We start from the raw sequence: 19,688 nt of genomic DNA, 5'->3' as shown, positions 1-19,688 counted from the left end.
TGTCTGTGTGGATGGTGGGTTTGTCTGCGAGGATGGTGGGGTATGTCTGTGTGGATGGTGGGGTTGTCTGTGCGGATGGTGAGGTTGTCTATGTGGATGGTGGGGTTGTCTGTATGGTGGCAGGGTTGTCTGTGGGGATGGTGGAATTATCTCTATGGAGGGCAGGGTTGTCTGTGTGGAAGACAGGGTTGTCTGCAAATGAGTTGTTTGTCTGTGAGGATGGTGGGGAGGGGTAATAGAGGGAGCCCCACAGCTCTGTTTATTTTTGTTTAATTTTCCCCGGTAGGAAAAGTGCCACCAGTACTGGCCTGACCAGGGCTGCTGGACGTACGGGAGCATCCGTGTGTGTGTGGAGGACTGTGTGGTCCTAGTGGACTACACCATCAGGAAGTTCTGCATCCAGTCCGTAAGTACCTCAAGTCATGACTCGGGAAAGACCATGCAGTCACTCACGACCTCGGTGCTTAAAGAACTTCTTCTTTTATGCCGTGAAGGGCTTTGCACCCCCAGGGTTTCAGGGGTTCTCGCTGGGTAGGGTACTGCTATGGCTGGAGGGTGGAGGATGAGGCCATGTGGGCATTGGGTGGGTGGGTATGAGTGGGCAGCTGATGTGAGCTGGCAGAGACCAGCCTCAGACATGTGTCCCTTAGTCAGCAGAGAGTAAAGCAGAAGTTCCGAGAAGCTCCTGGCCCCTGGCGGCCGTTTTGGGTTTCCCCAGGAGAAAGTCTAGCCGGGTTGGGGTGTGGCAGCTGAGGCCCCTCTCTGCAGCAAGCTGGGGTTGGGAGGCAGCAAATCTAGGAATTCTCGACAGTTTCAAAATTATGTATGAAATTCCCTTATTATTTCCATGCTTATTTCCTGTTAGCTCCCTGCAAAAAGGATCTAAGGCTGCTGTCAGAGAAAATGCCTGTATACAAGGCAGAGGAGATGCAGGTTTAAACGAATGAAAAACCAGATGGTAGTTTTATCAGGAGTCACGGGGGTCACACAGCCAGGCCACAGAGCACATCTCTGGTCCCTGGAAACCAGTGCTGAGTGGAGAAGGATGAGCTTAGTCTTACATTGCCCGCCCCCCCCACCTGTGTACACACATGTGCACATGCACTGCACACACATGCCACAGACACACAAGCACATGCACTGCCACACATGTGCTCGTGCACTGCCACACATGCATGCACACGTGCATATGCACTGCCACACACATGTGCGTACACACACACGTGCACATGCCATGCCACACACATACATGCCCTGTCACACACACATGTACACACGTTGCACACACTGCCCTGTGCACACACGTGCACATGCCCTGCCATGCCACAGAGGCCCTCCCACCCTCACAGGCTCCGGGCTATCCCAGCCTGGGGGACAGGAGCACACACATGTACATGTCCTGCCAGTTGCACACACATGTACACACATGTGCACATGCACTGTCCTATATACATGTACACACATGTGCACATGCTGTGCCACACACATGTATGTGCATGCACACATGTACACACACTGCCAGATACAGGGCCTATAGTCCCTGGGGCTGGGACAGGGGATAACCGAACTCCTAGATGCTGGGCAGCACAAGGCAAAAGCTCCAAGCCAGGCCGTGATCTCTGTGAGAAGGCCAACCACATCACCTCTTCTTCCAACATTAAGACACATTTGCACGTGAGAGGAGGTGCTGTCAGTAGTGGTATGGGGCTGCAGGCATAAGGACCCATCCCAGGTGACGGGCATGCTGCCTGCCCACCAGTGGCCTGTGAGCCTTTGGCCACCTGTGGGAGTGGTGTCCGCTGCTCAAGGCTGCCTGGCTTGGTGTGACAGGCAGCCGCTGGCCCTGCTCTGCTGTCCCTGTGAGCAGCCACAGAGGCCCTCCCACCCCCACAGACTCCGTGGCTATCCCAGCCTGGGGGATGGGAGCCATCTGAGCTTCATCAGACCAGATGTTGGGGGGAGGGGGGAGGGCCTGAGGCCGGCGTCCCCTCACGGCCCCATCCCCCTCAGCTCCCCGACAGTTGCAAAGCCCCGCGGCTCGTCTCCCAGCTGCACTTCACCAGCTGGCCTGACTTCGGAGTGCCCTTCACCCCCATCGGGATGCTCAAGTTCCTGAAGAAAGTGAGGACACTCAACCCCACACACGCCGGGCCCATCGTGGTCCACTGCAGGTATGTGGGCCAGGCCACCATCTTCTGAGGAATAATGACCAGTGGGCTGTGTCAGGGGGCCGGGGGGAAGTGCAGGCAGGGCCACAGGAGCATCACCCACCCGGGCACATGTGCACCAAGGGCAGTTTGGGGGACCCAGAAGGGGACAGAGGTGTGAGGTAGACGGGGTTCAGCCATCGGCTCACTCCACGGTCAGCAAACCCTGTACAAACCCTGCCATCTGAGGGGACCTCCGCGTGAGAAGAGACAAAGCTGAGAGGCCCAGGCTGGTGGTGGCACGGGGCTTGCCTGGTCCTCATGGCTTCGTCTTCCCTCAGAGACCCCAGATTCTTCTGGGGACACAGAGTGAAACCATGCTCAACAGAAGCCCTGAGTCTTCACAGGAAAGCTCACTGAGGCTCTGAGTGTCCCCTGAACAGTGCCCAAGGCAAGAGCAGACCCCCAAAGTGGGGCTGTCCAGCCAGCCCTGTCATCTTGGGCAGCACTCCACCTCTCCCAGCTCTGGTTCTTCTCAGTGATAACTGTGATCCATGCCCGGGTTGGAGCTTACAAGGTAAAAAATACCACACAGCCGTGTACTGCCGCCACCACTGTGGCTCCTATCCTCCTATCACCAGTGCGTGACCACCATGGCCACCGTGGTTACCATGGCAACTGCCACCAGGACCACCACCACGCCACCATGATGGCTTATCCCACAGGCTGTGAGCTTTTTCCACTTAGCTCTCCCTGTGCTGTGTCCACTGGCTGTTCTTGTTCTTGTTTTATCACTGGGCCATCCCCATCTGCAGAGACTGTGCACACCTCTCCCTCAGGCCCGTATCCAAGAGCTTCTGCTGTGGAAGCGCGTGCATGGAAAGGCCTCGGGCTCCGGCTGCTTGACCGGCTCATGTGTTTTGTGCTTTAAGACCAAGACGAGTAGGTTCCTTTGTGACTTGCTGTCCTCTTGGTGGACCCCAGACAGAACAGGAAGACCTGGCCCACTCCTCCAGGGGCCCCTGTGCTGTCCTGTTGCTGTGGAGGCAGGGCTGAGGAGGCTGGCAGTTGGGATGCCCTGGTGTCCTGCCCGCTCAAAGCTTCCCGCACTGCAAGATGGAGGGTAGACGGTGAACGCACTCACCTGCTGACTGGAAGGGGAGAGGTCCTAGGCCACCCGGAGGAGCCTCAGGAGAGAGGCCTGGCGGGCTGCTCAAGAAATCAGCCACTGAAAACCCCATGGGGCCCAGTTCCCCGCTGACACGCGAGGTGCCAAGTCATCCACGCAACCGCTGCTGTGTCTGAAGACTCCCGACACGTGGGGGACCGGGCGCTTCATTCACAAACGTTGACTGGGTGCCACCTGTGTGTCCCATCATGGGGAGCGATGACCGAGGATGAGAACAGCTCACCTGCCTCGTCCTGCAACTCTTCATCAGACAAGACAGTGTGGGGCCGGCAGGATGATGCACTGGGGGTTAGGGCGACAACCATGAACAAGGACTCACTCGCCCACCTGCCTGCAGCACAGCAGACATAGGGCCAGCATGACTGGGCAGTGCTGGGCATGTGTCCAGGTGCGTGGTGGGGGTGCACTGGGAGGACAAGGACACCCAGATGTGGGAATGGCAGGAGCTCCGAGGGAAGGGGCAGTTCCCAGAGGCCTTGAGGACCAGCTGGCACCAGCCAGCCAAGGAGGGCATGCCAGGATCTGAGAGAGGCCAAGGGCCTGGGCAGAGATGGGCTGAGTGGACTGGTGCCTCCCTTGCAGCCTGCAGGGCTTATGGGTGGCAGGCCCAGCCAAAGCGGTCCTTGCCTGTGGAAATCCATGAAGTCGATTTCAACCTGTGGCAACCCATGTGCTGAACCAACCCACTGTGGTCAAGTCAATTCCGACTCATAGCACCCCTAGAGGACAGAGTGAAACTGCCCCCAGAGGGTTTCCAAGGCTGTTAACTTCACGGAAGCAAAGCCCAAACCATACCCACTGCTGTGCAGTCAATTCTGACTCACAGGGCCCGTAGAGGATGGGGTGGAACTGCCCCGCAGAGTTTCCAAGGCTGTTATCTTTATGGAAGCAGATTGCCTCATCCTCCTCCCACAGAGCAGCTGGTGGGTTCAAACTGCCAACCTTTTGGTTACCAGCCAAATGCTTTCCACTACGCCACCAGAGGAAAACCCATGTCAAGTGTGACATTGAGAAAAACAAATTCCATTTACACAAGTGATATCAAGAAGGCAGCATCTGGTAAGAGGGAAAAATGACTCAGACACCCATGCACGGCTGCTACAGAGCTTGTCACGGATGCTTTTTCTACTTACTGAGACAATTCGAGGCCTCGACTGCAGCGCCCCCTGGTGGCCACACACTAGACTTGCCCTTTGTCACGCAAAGGCAATTGCGTGGAGCTGCCTGGTTTTAGGGCGCAACCTCTGTCCTGGCCCTCAGGCCTCTGCCAAGGCCCATTGGTCATGTGGGGCTGTGATTCCTGATACTGGTGTCTCCCTTCCTCCCCCAAGTGCGGGTGTGGGCCGGACGGGCACCTTTATTGTGATCGACGCCATGGTCGACATGATGTGTGCCGAGCAGAAGGTTGACGTCTTCGAATTTGTGTCAAGAATCCGCAACCAGCGTCCTCAGATGGTCCAAACGGATGTGAGTCCCCTCTGGGCCAACCCCTTCTCTGTGCTGGAGCCCCACAAGCAAGTACACGGGCCTCAGGCACCCCATGTGCTCTGCACCCCATGGACGTAGGCTCACCGTTGGTGACTCACAGCCTGCTGCCACTCTGCCCCATCACAGAGCACACCTGGCTCACAGCACCCACTGCTCGCTGGGTACCTCTTTCCCCTGGGAACTCCAGTAACTCCCCACACCCTGTGCTGGGAGTCCCCCTGCTAAATGGGGGTGATTCCACTATCCCCTCAAATGGTGCCCGGCAGGGAGATAGCCTCAGCAAACGTCAGCTGTCATTTACCATCTTTACCAATGGGCTGGAGTAGCCTTTAGACATGGCCGCTGACCTGACGGGTGCCCCCAGACCTCCTTCCCTTGGCCCCTCTGCTGTTGAGCTCTGAGCGGCGGGGTGGCCGGGCAGAGGTGAGGGCACTGCTTCTCTGTTGCTCCCACAGATGCAGTACACGTTCATCTACCAAGCCTTACTTGAGTACTACCTCTATGGGGACACAGAGCTCGATGTGTCCTCTCTGGAAAAGCACCTGCAGGGCCTGCATGGCTCCAGCAGCCACTTCGACAAGCTGGGGCTGGAGGACGAGTTCCGGGTGGGTACCAGCGGGTCCCCTCTGGGGTGGCCGGGGGACAGGCTGCACAGGAAACAGGGAAAACGGGTGATTGGGCAAGTGAAGCCAGGGTCAACCTCGTCCCTTTTTGTGTGACCCAGAAAATGCAGGGGAGGAGGAGGGGGTGCCTGTGTGCTTAGGAGTGCCAGCAGGGAGCATGTCATTTCCAAGACCCAGGCCTGGCTGGAGAGGGGGATGGGTACCTCCTATTCAGGGGTACCCGTCCAGCAGTGCTGTCACATGACTGAGTGATTCACTCAGGAATGTTGCGGATGTAACCGTGTGCTGTTCCTCTAACTGCAGAAGCTGACGAATGTCCGGATCATGAAAGAGAACATGAGGACAGGCAACCTGCCGGCCAACATGAAGAAGGCCAGGGTCATCCAGATCATCCCGTGTAAGGCAGCTGCGGGGACGGCCGTGACTAGATGACCGTGACTTAAGATGACCTCACGCAGGGCAGTAGCAGGGCTGTCACAGGGCTGGCCTGGCATCCTCAACCCTTGAGACACTATGGACCCGAGCTCAGGCTCGGCCACCAGCACCCACAGGCCGGGCTCAGGGCTCCTGGGCACCGTGAAGGTGTTGGGCAGACAAGACTCACCTGAAAGCACGGAGGGCCCAGACTGTCCTCAGGTGTCCAGCTGCTGACAGGGCTTAGAGGTGGGAGCGGGAGGGGCTGCACTTCTTTGCTTCAGGCCTGACATGGTTCCTGCTCACTGCACAACTCGGGCCCTCCTCCCTCCACCCTGGGAGGCCGCACCATCAGCCCCACATGGACAGGGAAAGCCTTGGACCTTTGGGAGGAAGGAGATGGAAGTGTCCACAGGATGGAGTCGGGACACTAGCCTGCAGCTGTGGTCCTGGGCGAGGTGGGGCCGGCAGGGCCACAGGGCAGCCGAAGGACAGGCTGGGAGGGAGGCAGGTATGAGGGGCAGGCTGGGGAGCCAGGTCATCCCAGTGACAAAGGAAGGCAAACCCAGAGCCTCAGCGAAGTGGCAGATTCCACAGAGAGCAAGGTGCCGAGGGGAGCTGCAGGTACGATGCTGGGGGAGAGGACGTGTCCAGACACTGTCTTCCAGAGTCACCTCTCCAGACACACACGCCATCTTAAAGCAGCTGCACACAGGCCTATCTGAGAGGTCACAGTGGGCCAGTGGTGTTCCGAGGTGGAATGTCCATCCTCTGTGCAGGAGACCCTGGGTTCAATTCCTGGCCAAGGTGCCTGACTCACGGCCACCAGCTGTCACTCAGTGGAGGCTTGGGTGTTGCCATGATGCTGAGCAGGTTCCGGACTAAGACAGGCTAGAACGAAAGGCTTCACAGTCTACTTCCAGAACCAGCCGGTGCACGCCCTGTGGCCTGGCACGGCGCAACCCACGACGGTAACGGCTGTGCGCTGGGTCACAGCCCCAGTGGCCGCAGTGCTGCTGCAGGGACGTGGGGAGTGGATGGGGCTGGGCAACGCCCCCAGGCCCCAGACACTTAATTCTCGGGGCTGCAACGTCCTCACCACTTCATCAGGTTGGCTGCCTAGACACACTCTTTTTAATTCCTCAAATGCAGTAATTTTAACGCATCTAAACTGGTCTGCATCCCATTAACTCGTGAAAAATAGAGGCAGCTGGACGCCCCTCAAACCCTCACTCTGTAGCAGAACTTCCCTGCGCCGTCTAATTAAGCGACATTGTAAAGTGGACGTTCAGAAGTTGCCTTGTTCTTAGCGATTTTATCAACAGTTGGAATTTGGGAAGCTTGTGGGGTAGGTGTGCCAGGCAATGCTGACCAAACAAACCACTCTGTTGCAGATGACTTCAATCGCGTGATCCTTTCCATGAAACGGGGTCAGGAGTACACCGACTACATCAACGCATCCTTTATAGACGTGAGTGTGGTGGTCCGGGGGGCGCTGGGTCAAGACGCGTGCTCCCCCTTCGTACAGTCACACAGACTCAGGGCAACCTCATTTCACAGCCAGGAGGAGATGACACGCCTCCAGAAATGCAAACCATTTTATTAGCAGAATTCCTCACTTAACAAACAAACCCGCAAACAAAGCATAGTGAACCTGGGAAATTGAGGAGTCGTAAGCTGCTGATTTTTCATTCTGCTGTTGATAGAAAGTCCTGCAGGCACTAACAGCTGACTCTCTTGTGCACATGTGTGGGCAGCGGTTACACATCGGGTCTTTGGCACCCTGGCTCCGGGGTCATTTGGATCACACTCACCAGGCAGACAGTGCAGTGAGCCTGTTCAGGACCCCAGGCACCGGCTGTCTTCCTGCCCCGGTGGGGTCAGCAGATGTGCGGCCAGGACAGGGCTTTGCAGACAAGGACGTGCCGTTATTTCAGTTTTGCAGATGAGGAAACCATGCCAAAGGTCATGTGGGCCTTGTGGAGAAGCTGGGATTTGGACCTACTTCCTCAAATTCCCAGGGCTCCTTGCTCCACACCACGATGTGTGACGTAGGAACAAATGAGATTGAGAGCCACCAGGTGCTTTTCCTCAGGCAGCTGTAGGTGCCTGGTAGCTCAGAGAACCCATCTGAGATGACCTCAGTGCTGGGGTGTGGGTGGGGGGAGGGCGTGGGGTGGGTGACCTTGGCACTGGGGTGCAGCCTTGGGTGCTGGTGGCGTCCACACAGGCGTGCAGGTGCAGACACTTCACATCCGATAGGACTTTGCTGGCGTCTTGGACATGCGAAAGCCAGCATGTGTCCAGCTGGTGCTGGCCTCCGCCTTGGAAGCCTCGAGAAGATTCTCCCTCATCAGCCTCAAACTCTGCTACACACCAAGGCCCTGGAGCAGAACCAGCCGCCATGACCTCGACTCCTCTGTTTGCAGGGCTACCGACAGAAGGACTATTTCATCGCCACCCAGGGGCCGCTGGCACACACGGTGGAGGACTTCTGGAGGATGATCTGGGAGTGGAAATGCCACACCATCGTGATGCTCACCGAGGTCCAGGAGCGCGAGCAGGTCGGGGCACTGCCCAGCCCAGCCTCCGGGGGCGTCAACTTACACAGGGCTGTCGGTGAAAAGTGTCCCCACTGCCAGTCCTGATCGTGTGTGTGTGTGTATGTGTGTGTGTGTGTGTGTGTGTGAGAGAGAGAGAGAGAGAACCAGGGCTCCAGGGAGGGGCTTCTCAGGAGGGACAGAGTTTGGGGACAAGAAAGTCTTCCTCCCACAATTCTGCTGTTGTTAGGCTTAACTTCCCATTGGCATCTGTGCGTGACTTACATTTTGTTTAACCTGCCTTGCCCTGGTAGTGCAGTTGTTAAACGGTCAGCAGCTAACAAAAAAGTTGTTGGTTGGAACCCACCAGCTGCTAGTGGAACTAAGATGAGGTGGTCTGCTTCTGTCAAGATTGACAGCCTTGGAGACCCTCTGGGGCAGTTCCACTCTGTCCTCTAGGGGCGCTGTGAGTCAGGCTCTACTCAGTGGCAGTGGGTTGGGTTTGGTTTTTGGAAATGCTGCCATTTTGTATTTGCCAAGATTACAACCTACTAAGTAAAATATTTTTCTCCCCCCCACACACCGTTTTTTCAAGACAAAGATTTTTTTCATGGTGTTGATTTGTGTGCTCAATTAGTATTGCCCTGGCCCAGCTGAGTGAGCACGATGGTTCCCTTTCCCCAGTGACCACCATGCGCTCATGAGTTTATTTATTTAATAACATAAACATTCGTGAAACCACCACCCAGTGAAAAACCAAACCTTTACCAATAACACACATCTGTCTGTCTAGGTTCCCCCAAGACGCAACCACTGTGCTGGGTTTGGTTTTGGTTTATTTGCTTTAATATAATAATAATAATAATACAGCTTTATTGAGATCTAACTCCCACATTGTTCCATTCACTCCTATAAACCGTCCGAGTCAGTGGTTTCCAGTCCATTCACAGTTGGTGCAAACTTCAACAAGGTCTGATGTCCGAATATTTTCATCACCCAAGAGAAACCTCTCTAAGTCACTCCCCACTCTGCCGCCCCCAGCCCCCAGCCCTAGGCCACCAGTGGTCTCCTCTCTGCCTCTGGGAAATGGCCTCGTCTGATGTGTCATAGAAATGGAATCTTGCAGTAGACAGTGGGCTTGTCCGCTTCTTCCAGAGGTTCATCCACGTCATAGCACGTATCAGCAGGCATTCCTTTGTATTGTCACGTAAGACTCCTTTGTATGGCTACACCACGGTTTGCTCACTCTTGTCATCAGTTGAAGGACATTTGAGTTACTTCTACTTTTTAGCTGTTATGAATAATGCTATAAATATTCACACAGACAAGGTTTTGTGTATGTTTTCATCTCTCTCGAGTCTACACCTAGGAGTGGAGAAGCTGGGTCATAGTTACCTCTGGGTTGGATGTTTTGAGGAACTGCTGAGAGGTTTTCTGTAGTGGCTGCATCAGCCTCCCTTCCCACCAGCCTCATGAGAGGGCTCCATTTTCCCCCACAGCTTGGCCAACACTACTTTTTATCTGCCTTCTTTATTGTAGCCACCTGAAAAGATGTGTTCTTTGCCTTTTCTTAATTTCTGTTGTCTTGTATATATAAGTGTGTGTGTGTGTGTGTGTGTGTGTGTGTGTGATCAAAGGAAATATTCCTTGGTTTTGCTTGTTTTGAACTTATAGGAAAGGCATCATCACAATATGTACTCTTACGGGGCTCACTTTTTCCACTCAGGATCACACTTCTGAGATTTCTATTCCGATGCCCAGAGCTGTGGTCCCTCATTCTCACTGTGTGGCATGCTGCTGAACAAGCCACAGTTTGCTCATCTCTCCCTTCTCTTGTCATGGCATCGGGTTGTCTCCATGTTGTAGCTATCTGTGCATTCCTGTACATGCCTCCTGCCACTGTAAAGTTAGTATATGCCCAGGGGACCAACGGCCCCCTCGGAGACGAGGTGAGAGTTTGAGTGTGCGGGACAGTGCCTACTGGCTTTCCAGAGAGGCCATAATCATTGTCACTGCCACCAGCATGTGCCAGGGACACCGTTCAGCTGTGGACTCACCACTATCTGCACGTGTTCTGCTGTGGACGCTGTGTTGCCCGGCTTCCTCAGTCTTGCAGGTTGAGGAGTGTGAGTGGCATCTCTTGGTGGCTCTGTCTGATTGCTGTGAGGCCAAGCATCATTCTAGTGTTCGTGGAGGACATGTTTCTTCTTGTGCAAACCATGTCCGTGCCTTTCACCCCTTCTTATTCTTTTTCCTGTTGATGTACAGGTGTTCTTTACGTAGTCTCACGACAGCTCCTTTGTCAATTTGCTGTGTTGCAAATATCTCATCCCGATGTCTAGCCTGTCTTTCCACTCTTTTTATGATGTCATTTGAAGAAAAGAAGTTAATTTGAATGCAGTCAAGGCTTTGATCTTTTGTTTCATGGTCAGCTCTACTTCCATGCAGTTTAGTAAGCGCCTCTGTAACGCAAAGTGAAATCCTTCCTGTATCTAAGGATTTACCAGCTTTGTTTGTGACCTTAACTCAGCCTGTGTGGGCTAATTTTCACTGAGGGGCAAGGCTGCCACCCATGGTAGTGCAGTGGGCACCGTCTACCTCCAGGAGAGTCGGGGACATTCATGTGGACCCCAGTAGGGTATGAGTTACAGATTCCACTCCTTCCTCCCCATGCAGCTCCATGTATTGGAAAATGTCCCCTTTCTGACATGACACACTGCATGTGCTGAAGTCTCGTGGACACATATCTGTCACTTTTGGGACTTCGATTCTGTCCCCTTAATCCACAGGCATGACTACTGTCGTATCCGTCCTCATGTTATTTTCTTGCTCAGATGAAATAGTTAAATGGTCTGAGAGCAGTTCTGTATCATAAGATCAAAGTCCCTAACAGCAGGTTACATACACTCCAAGACTTAAAATTGTATTTTCCCTCCCAAGGACAAATGCTACCAATACTGGCCGGCAGAGGGCTCCGTTACTCATGGCGAAATAACCATTGAGATCAAGAGTGACACCCTGTCTGAGGCCATCAGCGTGCGAGACTTCCTGGTCACCGTCAGCCAGGTAATGTTGCCAGGGTTCTTTGTACTCTTGCAATGGGGCCAGCTGCAGCTGTCACAGGGCTCCGCTGGGCCTCAGACCAAATGTGGTCCCACACCTGCTGTGTCCTTTCCGCCTCTCCCGAGTCCCAGTTCATTATGGATGGTCGGTGTGTTCATCAACCGAGCCGCCAAGTGGCACGTCCCAAAAAAAGTAGTGACCAGACCCCCATGGTCACCCAGCTCCTTGCTGGGGTGATGGGCAGAGGGGCTACTCTGAGAGGTGCACATTCCCTGTCCCCACTGCCCACTAGGAGAAATGCAGTCAGCTGGGAATGGGGAATACGGGGGTGGAGGGAGCACAGGGACCCTGCCAGGCCCCCTCTGGGGGACCTCCTCAGAGCCCCGATGTGTACCTTCTCCTCTGGTCCTGACATCATCCAAGCGCCAGGACAGGACAGGCAGTCCCTGGGGTACAAATGAGATCCATTCCTAACTGTGCCTATAAGTTGAATTTGTGATAAAGTAGAACAGGTGCACACAGTTCTCATTTACCCCTTCCTTAGTGTAAGAAGGAGGAACTCTGGTGGCGTAGTGCCTAAGGCATTTGACTGCTAACCAGAAGGTTGGCAGTTCAAACCCACCAGCCAGCCTGCAGAAGGAAGACTGGGCAATCTACTTCCGTAAAGATATACCACCTTGGATACCCAATGGGGGTCACTATGAGTCGGAATTGACTGGATGTCAGTGAGTTTGTTTTTGTCTTTCGGTTTAGTGCAAGAAAAAGCTAGAAGCCTTGTCAATGATTTAAAAGCTGCACAGGCAGCAAGTGAGGCGATTGTGATGAGGCATCTGTGGAGACAAGGCGTTAGTCTGGTCATTTCAAAGTGAAGCGTAATATTAAAGGGCAAGTACGAGTGGCCCTGAAGTCAGACATCCATAAGCCGGGGCCTGCCTGTACCCCAGAGCCCAGCACCGGGATCCACTCTCCCCACACCAATAGCAGAGCCGTCCAGGGCTGCTGGCTCGCTGACCGCTCGCCCTGAGCCTCTGACGTAGCAGAGGTCCTGGCTCCCTAAAGGCGGAGCCTGCCCCTCCTCTCAGCCAACACCATGGACCCCATAGATGAGCAGCCAGGCCCTCTGCTGTCCTGGTCCCCAGTTAGGAGGAGGCATTCAGGGTGAGCACAGCCGAAGCCAGCCTGCCCAGGGCCTTGGACGAGCGGGTGAGGACACAGCTGGAGTTGGGAGAATGGTGGACAGGGCTGCGGTGGGCAGGGCTGTGGTGGGCAGGGCTGCGGTGGACAGGGCTGCGGTGGGCAGGGCTGCGGTGGCTGGGCCCGCAGTGAGGTGCTGGGACGCCCGCTCTCCCACAGCCGCTGGCCCGGCAGGAGGAGCAGAGCCGCGTGGTGCGTCAGTTCCACTTCCACGGCTGGCCCGAGGTGGGCATCCCTGCAGAGGGCAAGGGCATGATCGAGCTCATTGCAGCTGTCCAGAAGCAGCAGCAGCAGACAGGCAACCACCCCATCACCGTGCACTGCAGGTGAGCCCCTGCCACTCTCCCCTCCCCCACAGGGAGGCTCGGCCTCTGTGCCGGCCTGAGTCGGAGCCACAGGCAGGACCACAGATGCATTTGCGCTGGGTGGTGCTATCTGCCAGGATTGAGCCCACCACACCCCTGTGGCCATTGGGGCTGTCCTTGGGGGGTTTGGACCCCTCCCTTGTCTGGGACCCTCCAGGTGCACACCCGGCTTGGCCCATAGGTGGGGCACATGCCCTGTCTTCAGTCCCGCTTGGTGCCCTGAGACCTCTTGTGGATACAGTCCAAATGGGTTTCTTCTTGCTCTGCTTCCACAAACCCCAATCGTGACACTGGGGATGCAAGGACGGACCAGATTTGCACCCTGTCCCCAAGCAGTCCCACTGTGGGAGGCAACAAGGGGCAGCTCAGTGCAGCAGCACTGGGATCTTAAGGCCAGAGGTCAAGCAAGGGTTCAGGCAGCCATGGACCTAGAGGGCGTCTGTAGGAGACCAACAACCCCTCCTGGCCAGTTCACTGGGGGCCCCCAGCAGGGTGGGGAGCTTAATCCAGTTTGTCACAAAAATGACCTTCTCAAATGCAGTTGACTCAGTTGATGGCAGAGAGCTTCCCTTGCCCTGTTATTCCTGACAATGGCACCCTCTGTCTTAACATCCCCTAAACCCTGCCCTTCCCACCACTCCTTTCGGCAGGGCGTTCCTAGAACAGCAGGGTGCGTTGGTGCCCAGGATACCCCCACCCAAGACCTCTGCCCAGGAGCCTTGGTGACGCAGTGATTAGGTATCTGGACACTAACCGAAAGGTTGGCAGTTTGAACCCACCTAGTGGCTCCAAAGTAGAGAGACCTGGTGACCCGCTCCTGCGAAGATTATAGATGAGGAGACCTTTTGGGGAAGTTGTGCCCTGTCACATGGGGTCACCAGGGGTTGGAGTTGGCTAGTACATCAACAAGAGCTGCACTGGCAGGGCTTACATGTCTAATGGGTTTCTAGGTGACGCTGATGCTGTCGGTCCAGGGAACCACTTTGAGAATCACTTGTCTCCACCGGGGCAGTGACCACACAGTAGCTTAAACACATGTAACTGTCCTGATCCGATTCATGAAACACCCATCTGTTGTTAGCTAGGTTGGTGGTTCAGGGATTCTGTTTAATCTTTCTCAGATGTCACATCACGCTTAGACGGTCAGGCAGCTCCAGTCGACTTTGGTGGCTGTTGCGTCCGTGTTGATGTGCAGGGGTGTTTCCCTTCCCCACCTTCGAGTGCCGTTACCTGCGTTTCCCCCACAGTGCTGGCGCTGGGCGAACAGGTACCTTCATCGCACTCAGCAACATTCTGGAACGAGTGAAGGCTGAGGGACTCCTAGACGTGTTTCAAGCTGTGAAGAGCTTACGGCTTCAGCGGCCACACATGGTGCAGACCCTGGTAAGACACTGCACGACGAGCATGTTTCCAGAAGAGCTGGGAATTGTTGTATGTTCTTTTTGATGTATGTTTCATGAAAGAAACTCAAGTGTACGGGAGAGGGGAGGGAAGACTCCCCAGGAAGAGAGCTAATGGGGACTTTGTACATGAAGCTGTGCAGCCCCCTTCCCTCCACGGGTTCTGGCTGAGCTCTGCTCTCTGGGCGGGAGGAGGGAGTGCTCCTCTCTGACTCAGTTACTGAGCCTCTGGGATGGAGACACTGCGGAAAGCAACTTCTCAGTCAATGCAAATGAGCTTTTCTTCAACTTTTTCTTGTGAGTTGGGTAAAACTTCATGGAGCACATTTGTTTTCCACTTACCAATTCATGCGCATGTTGTTTCCTGACACTGAAGTCCCTACAGAGTAACAGCTCTCCTCCCAGTTTCTCCCTTGGTTACCTTTTCCCTGAGTCCTTCTTTCCTCTGCATTCCTGCCCTCTGAGCTTCCTCCCAGTGCAAATGTTACCCTTCTGACCTCCCGGGGTTGATTGTTCTTAAAGGTACAGACAACAAAGGTAAATACTTTTACATACACAACACTGCATTATCAGTAATAACAAACATTAATCTCCAGGTGGATACATAGGTAGACAGGCAAATCAGGTATGGGTAAGCAAAAGGGAATATATCCATGACCATATATAACTTTGGCAGACAATATTTTTACATATGAATTTTATGTGCTATTAGAATGTCCATATATACAATAGAGCTAGTGCCTAAGGCATTTGACTGCTAACCAGAAGGCTGGGGGTTCAAACCCACCAGCCACTCCTCGGAAGGAAGGTTGGGCAATCTACTTCCATAGTGATACCGCCTCAGAAACCCAAGGAGGGGTTGCTGTAAGTCAGGGCCAACTCTGTGGCATATAACAACAACAACAAGGGGCCGAAGTTATGATAACTTCTTAGCCATTGCCAAACACCTTGAGGGAGTGAGTCTCTGGGCCCATGGGCTACGGACCATGGTCATAGGCAAGACCAAGCTCAATTGGCATAACACACTACACAAAAACATTGTTCCACGTCCTGCTTTGGTGAGTAGTGACTGTGGTCTTGAAGGCTTGCGAGCAGCCATCTAAGATGCAACAAGTGGTCTCTCCTCATCTGGAGGAAAGAAGAGTGAAGAAAATCAAAGATGCATGGAAACAGGTAGTGCAAGAGACTAGTGGACCATGCGAACCTCAGCCTACACGACCTTGAGACCAGAAGAACTAGATGGTGCCCAGCTATCAACTGCCAACCACTCAAGAAAAGGATCAAAATTAGAGATCTTGGATAGAGTGGAAGAAAAATGTGGAACAAAACTCAAAATCATAAAAAAAAACAGGCTTACTGGTCTGAGAGAGACTGGTGAAACCCCTAAGACTATGGCCCCTAGTCACCCTTCAGGCTTGGAATTGAACTCACTGCCCTGGATTTCCAGCCAAACAATAGACAGGCCTACAAGATGAACAACTACACTAGATAGATACACTCTTCAGAACAATGTGGACGATCTTACAGGACCCCAGTGTGCCTTAAAAAGTGTACTGTTACAACACACAAAAGCAGCACTAGCAGTGAAGATCCTACTACTTGTCATTGTGTCACACTGCTCCATCTGGCTGCTTTCCTTGGCTGGTCTCACTCAAATCTCAAGATTCGCTCCAGAGGTTGAAAGAACCCAGGTAATGCACCACTGCCCATATGCTCTTTCTATGAGCTAGAAATGCATTCTTTTTCTGGTTTTTAGATGACATACCTCCTCGCCACACTTGCTAACAGCTTCTTCTCAACCAGCAAGTATACTTGTACATCCCCCAAGACTTCTTATTTTAGGATGTGTCCTCCTTACCTGCTGCATCTTCCCTACTAACACTGCACAGAAAGGCGGGAAAGACAGTCGTCAACCCTTCCATCCCAGCATGGTGGCCAGAGAACCCCTGGACTGAGGGCTGGTTTATCTCCCAGGAACCAGAAGCCTGCTTGGCCGAGTGGGCCTCCCAGCCCTGGCTGCACACCCTCACCTGGGAGGCTTCCCATCCAGTTGTCCAGGCTGCCCCTTGACCCACCAATAAAACAGCGCAGTTTCCATGGTGTCAAAGTCACAGCTGGAAGTGACAACCCCTAAAGTGTGCTCTCAGATCTCCCAAAAGCTTGCCGCATGACCTCAGCACCACAGTCTCCGGTGCGCCTGAGCTCTCCTAGGGTGGTGCAAATGGCCAAGCCTTGACCACTGACTGAAAGGTTGCTAGTTGGAACCCACCCGGACCCAAGTAAGGCCTGGTGACCTGCTTCCGAAAACCGTGTGGAGCGCTTCTCCTGTGCACACGTGGTCACTGAGTTGGAACTGACTCACCAGTAAGAACACCTAGCTTCTGCCCAGGCTGCCCCAGTTCCACTGAAGAGCAGGTGTGTGACTGGGGGCTCAGCCCCTTCTCTGTGCAGCCCAGAAAGTTTAGCAGGCCTTCCCCTTTGGTCAAAGAAAGCCCACCGTACATACCCAGACTTTGAATTGCTCCTTTGCGCTTGCATTAAAATGCCAAACAGTGCCACCATCCCACCAAGCTCTGTCCCAGCATGGTCAGACTGAGACCTGTGGAAGGGCCAAGCAGGTCTATCTGCATCTTTCAACCTGAACTGCTTTAGACGTTTGTGCGACATGTACTTAGAGGACAGGCTGAACTCGTATGCTGAATCTTTCAACCTGAACTCCTTAGACGTTTGTCTGACATGTACTTAGAGGACATGTACTTAGAGGCTGAACTCATATGCTGGAAAGAAGAGTGGCAGGGTGCTGGGACTTCTCCTTCCCAAACCCTGCACAGCGGGCCCCACACTCACACGTCCACTGGACCAAGCTGATTACCAGTCTGCAACTTACCTGATAGACAGGTGAGCTGCCTCATGTAGTCACTTAGGCCTTTGGAGTCCTTCCTCTGCCCACCAACTTTATGGCCACATGGTTTTCCAAACGCTCAAGGCAGGCTCTCCAGGAAAGATGTGCAAGTCTCACTTCCTCCGTCTCTTTCATTCCACCCTGTTGAGTGCCCATCACTGAGGGCCCACAGGCACCACCCATTAACCCACTACCCACCTCTAGTCCTTCCTACCTTCCTCACCAGGTAGCTAGAAGGGCCACAGTTAGACAACACGTGCTGTTTTTAGTAAACAAATGCCTTGTAAAATGTATGATGCAATGAGTAAGGCATTTGGCTGCTAACCAGAAGGTCAGTGGTTCAAAACCCCCAGCTGCTCCATGACAGGAATATGAAACAATCTACTTCTGTAAAGATTTACAGCCTTGGAAACCCAGTGGGGGTCACTCTGAGTTGGAATCAACTGGATGGCAGTGGGTTTGTTTTTTTCTTCTTTTGAAGCTTGGTAACATTTTTATTAAATACCCTTTTTATAGAATAAATTTAGGCTTAAAAATAATCTAGGTTGTCATTTTACTGAACTTTAATAGATTACATTTTCAATACAGATTTATCCAACAGAGGTAGTGCTCCGCTGTTCCTGTTTGTTTCACTTCAAAACTAATTGTTTCCAGTTTAAATATGGCCCCTAAAGACATTTATGCAGCCTGTTCTAAAATGTGCTAAGCTAAAAGCCAAGACAAAACCACTGCCATCCAGTGGATTCCTGCTCACAGCAGACCTTGGGGGCAGAGCAGAACTGCCCACAGGGTCTCCAAGGCTGTCAATCTTTAGGAAGCAAAGCCCAAACCACACCCACTGCCCTGGAGTCCATTCCGACCCACAGCGCCCCTAGAGGACAGAGTGGAACTGCCCACAGGGTCTCCAAGGCTGTCAATCTTTAGGAAGCAAAGCCCAAACCACACCCACTGCTGTGGAGTCCATTCCGACCCACAGCGCCCCTAGAGGACAGAGTGGAACTGCCCACAGGGTCTCTCCAAGGCCGTCAGTCTTCCCGGAAGCAAAGCCCAAACCACACCCACTGCCTTGGAGTCCATTCCGACCCACAGCAGCCCTAGAGGACAGAGTGGAACTGCCCCACAGGGTCTCCAAGTCTGTCAATCTTCACAGAAGCAAGGCCCAAACCACACCCACTGCTGTGGAGTCCATTCTGACCCACAGCGCCCCTAGAGGACAGAGTAGAACTGCCCCACAGGGTCTCCAAGGCTGTCATCTTCACAGAAGCAAAACCCAAACCACACCCACTGCTGTGAAGTCCATTCGGACTCACAGCTCCCCTAGAGGACAGAGTGGAACTGCCCCCAGGGTCTCCAAGGCTGTCAATCTTTAGGGAGACAGACTGTCTCATCTTTCTCCAGAGAAGCAGCTGGTGAGTTCAAACCACCAACCTTCTGATTAGCAGCCAAATGATTTCAACCACTGTGCCACCAGAGTGCCTTGCTAAACTAAATTGAAAGTAAATATTGACATTTTCTAGGTAGAAAGACAGGTTTATTTGGAGATTCTCACGTCTTCCATAGCTGTGTCATGTAGCAGAAGCTCATGTGCACAAGGACAGACAGTGTTGTAATCATCAGACTTTGCAAGTCTGATTTGTTCATGTTTCCTGAGTAAGTTCATCAACGATTTCTGTAATGTCATTTTAATGTTGTTTTTCTTTTCCCTTTTCCAGGAGCAGTATGAATTCTGCTACAAAGTGGTACAAGATTTTATTGATATATTTTCTGATTATGCTAATTTCAAATGAAGATTCTGCCTTAAAATATTTTTTTAATTTAATGGTCAGTACATTTGTAAAAAACATGTTAATTTATTTCATAGTTGATATTAATATTCTTCTTAATTTCTTTGTACATATTTTGTTATGCTTTACAGACCACTTGCTATAAAACCATTAAATCGTAAATACCCTTTTTAAAAATTGGAATAACGTATTAAGGTCAAACAATTCCCCATAAGTCTGTATCTCTGCTCATAGCAGTAAATATTCCCATTTTTTGTTAGATTCGTATCGTTCAGTTTCGCACGTCCGGCACGTCTACTTGCTGGCAGTCCTAATGTGCCTAGTGTGCATCCGTGCGATCCCAAACGCAGGTTCAGTACAGAGGACACAGTTGAGTGCTCCGAGGCCAGTCGTGCCCCTACACTGATTTACAACCCAGGGCAGGAGCATTTCTTCTCTTTGTCTGAACGGGAAACCGTTGGTGGTTGGTGAAGATCCATGTAAACAGGGAATTAACTGAAGTTGCCAGTACCAGCCCATGGTTTATTTTCACATTTTAAAGATCACAGAGACTCAACGGCCCGAGTTCAGGTCTAAATG

At 53.0% G+C, this 19,688-nt stretch overlaps 1 protein-coding gene across 1 annotated transcript in view; it reads left to right on the top strand.

The window, feature by feature from the left end:
• Window positions 1–19,112, top strand: part of PTPRE (protein tyrosine phosphatase receptor type E) — a 46,776-nt gene extending 27,664 nt beyond the window's left edge. Inside the window, exons 9-19 of the mRNA XM_042780415.1 lie at window positions 287–406; window positions 2,011–2,171; window positions 4,668–4,803; window positions 5,280–5,429; window positions 5,751–5,844; window positions 7,256–7,332; window positions 8,291–8,425; window positions 11,342–11,467; window positions 12,818–12,984; window positions 14,271–14,406; window positions 19,038–19,112. Coding sequence (XP_042636349.1) covers window positions 287–406; window positions 2,011–2,171; window positions 4,668–4,803; window positions 5,280–5,429; window positions 5,751–5,844; window positions 7,256–7,332; window positions 8,291–8,425; window positions 11,342–11,467; window positions 12,818–12,984; window positions 14,271–14,406; window positions 19,038–19,112 — 1,377 coding nt within the window. The remainder of the gene's footprint in view (window positions 1–286; window positions 407–2,010; window positions 2,172–4,667; window positions 4,804–5,279; window positions 5,430–5,750; window positions 5,845–7,255; window positions 7,333–8,290; window positions 8,426–11,341; window positions 11,468–12,817; window positions 12,985–14,270; window positions 14,407–19,037) is intronic.
• Window positions 19,113–19,688: the final 576 nt, after the last annotated feature.

The sequence above is a fragment of the Orycteropus afer genome, unplaced genomic scaffold (genome assembly GCF_000298275.1).
Source record: "Orycteropus afer afer isolate SDZICR_OR568_19922 unplaced genomic scaffold, OryAfe1.0 scaffold00038, whole genome shotgun sequence".
NCBI lineage: Eukaryota > Metazoa > Chordata > Mammalia > Tubulidentata > Orycteropodidae > Orycteropus > Orycteropus afer.
The sequence above is the reverse complement of the archived record's forward strand: the minus strand, read 5'-3'. Positions and strand labels throughout refer to the sequence as shown.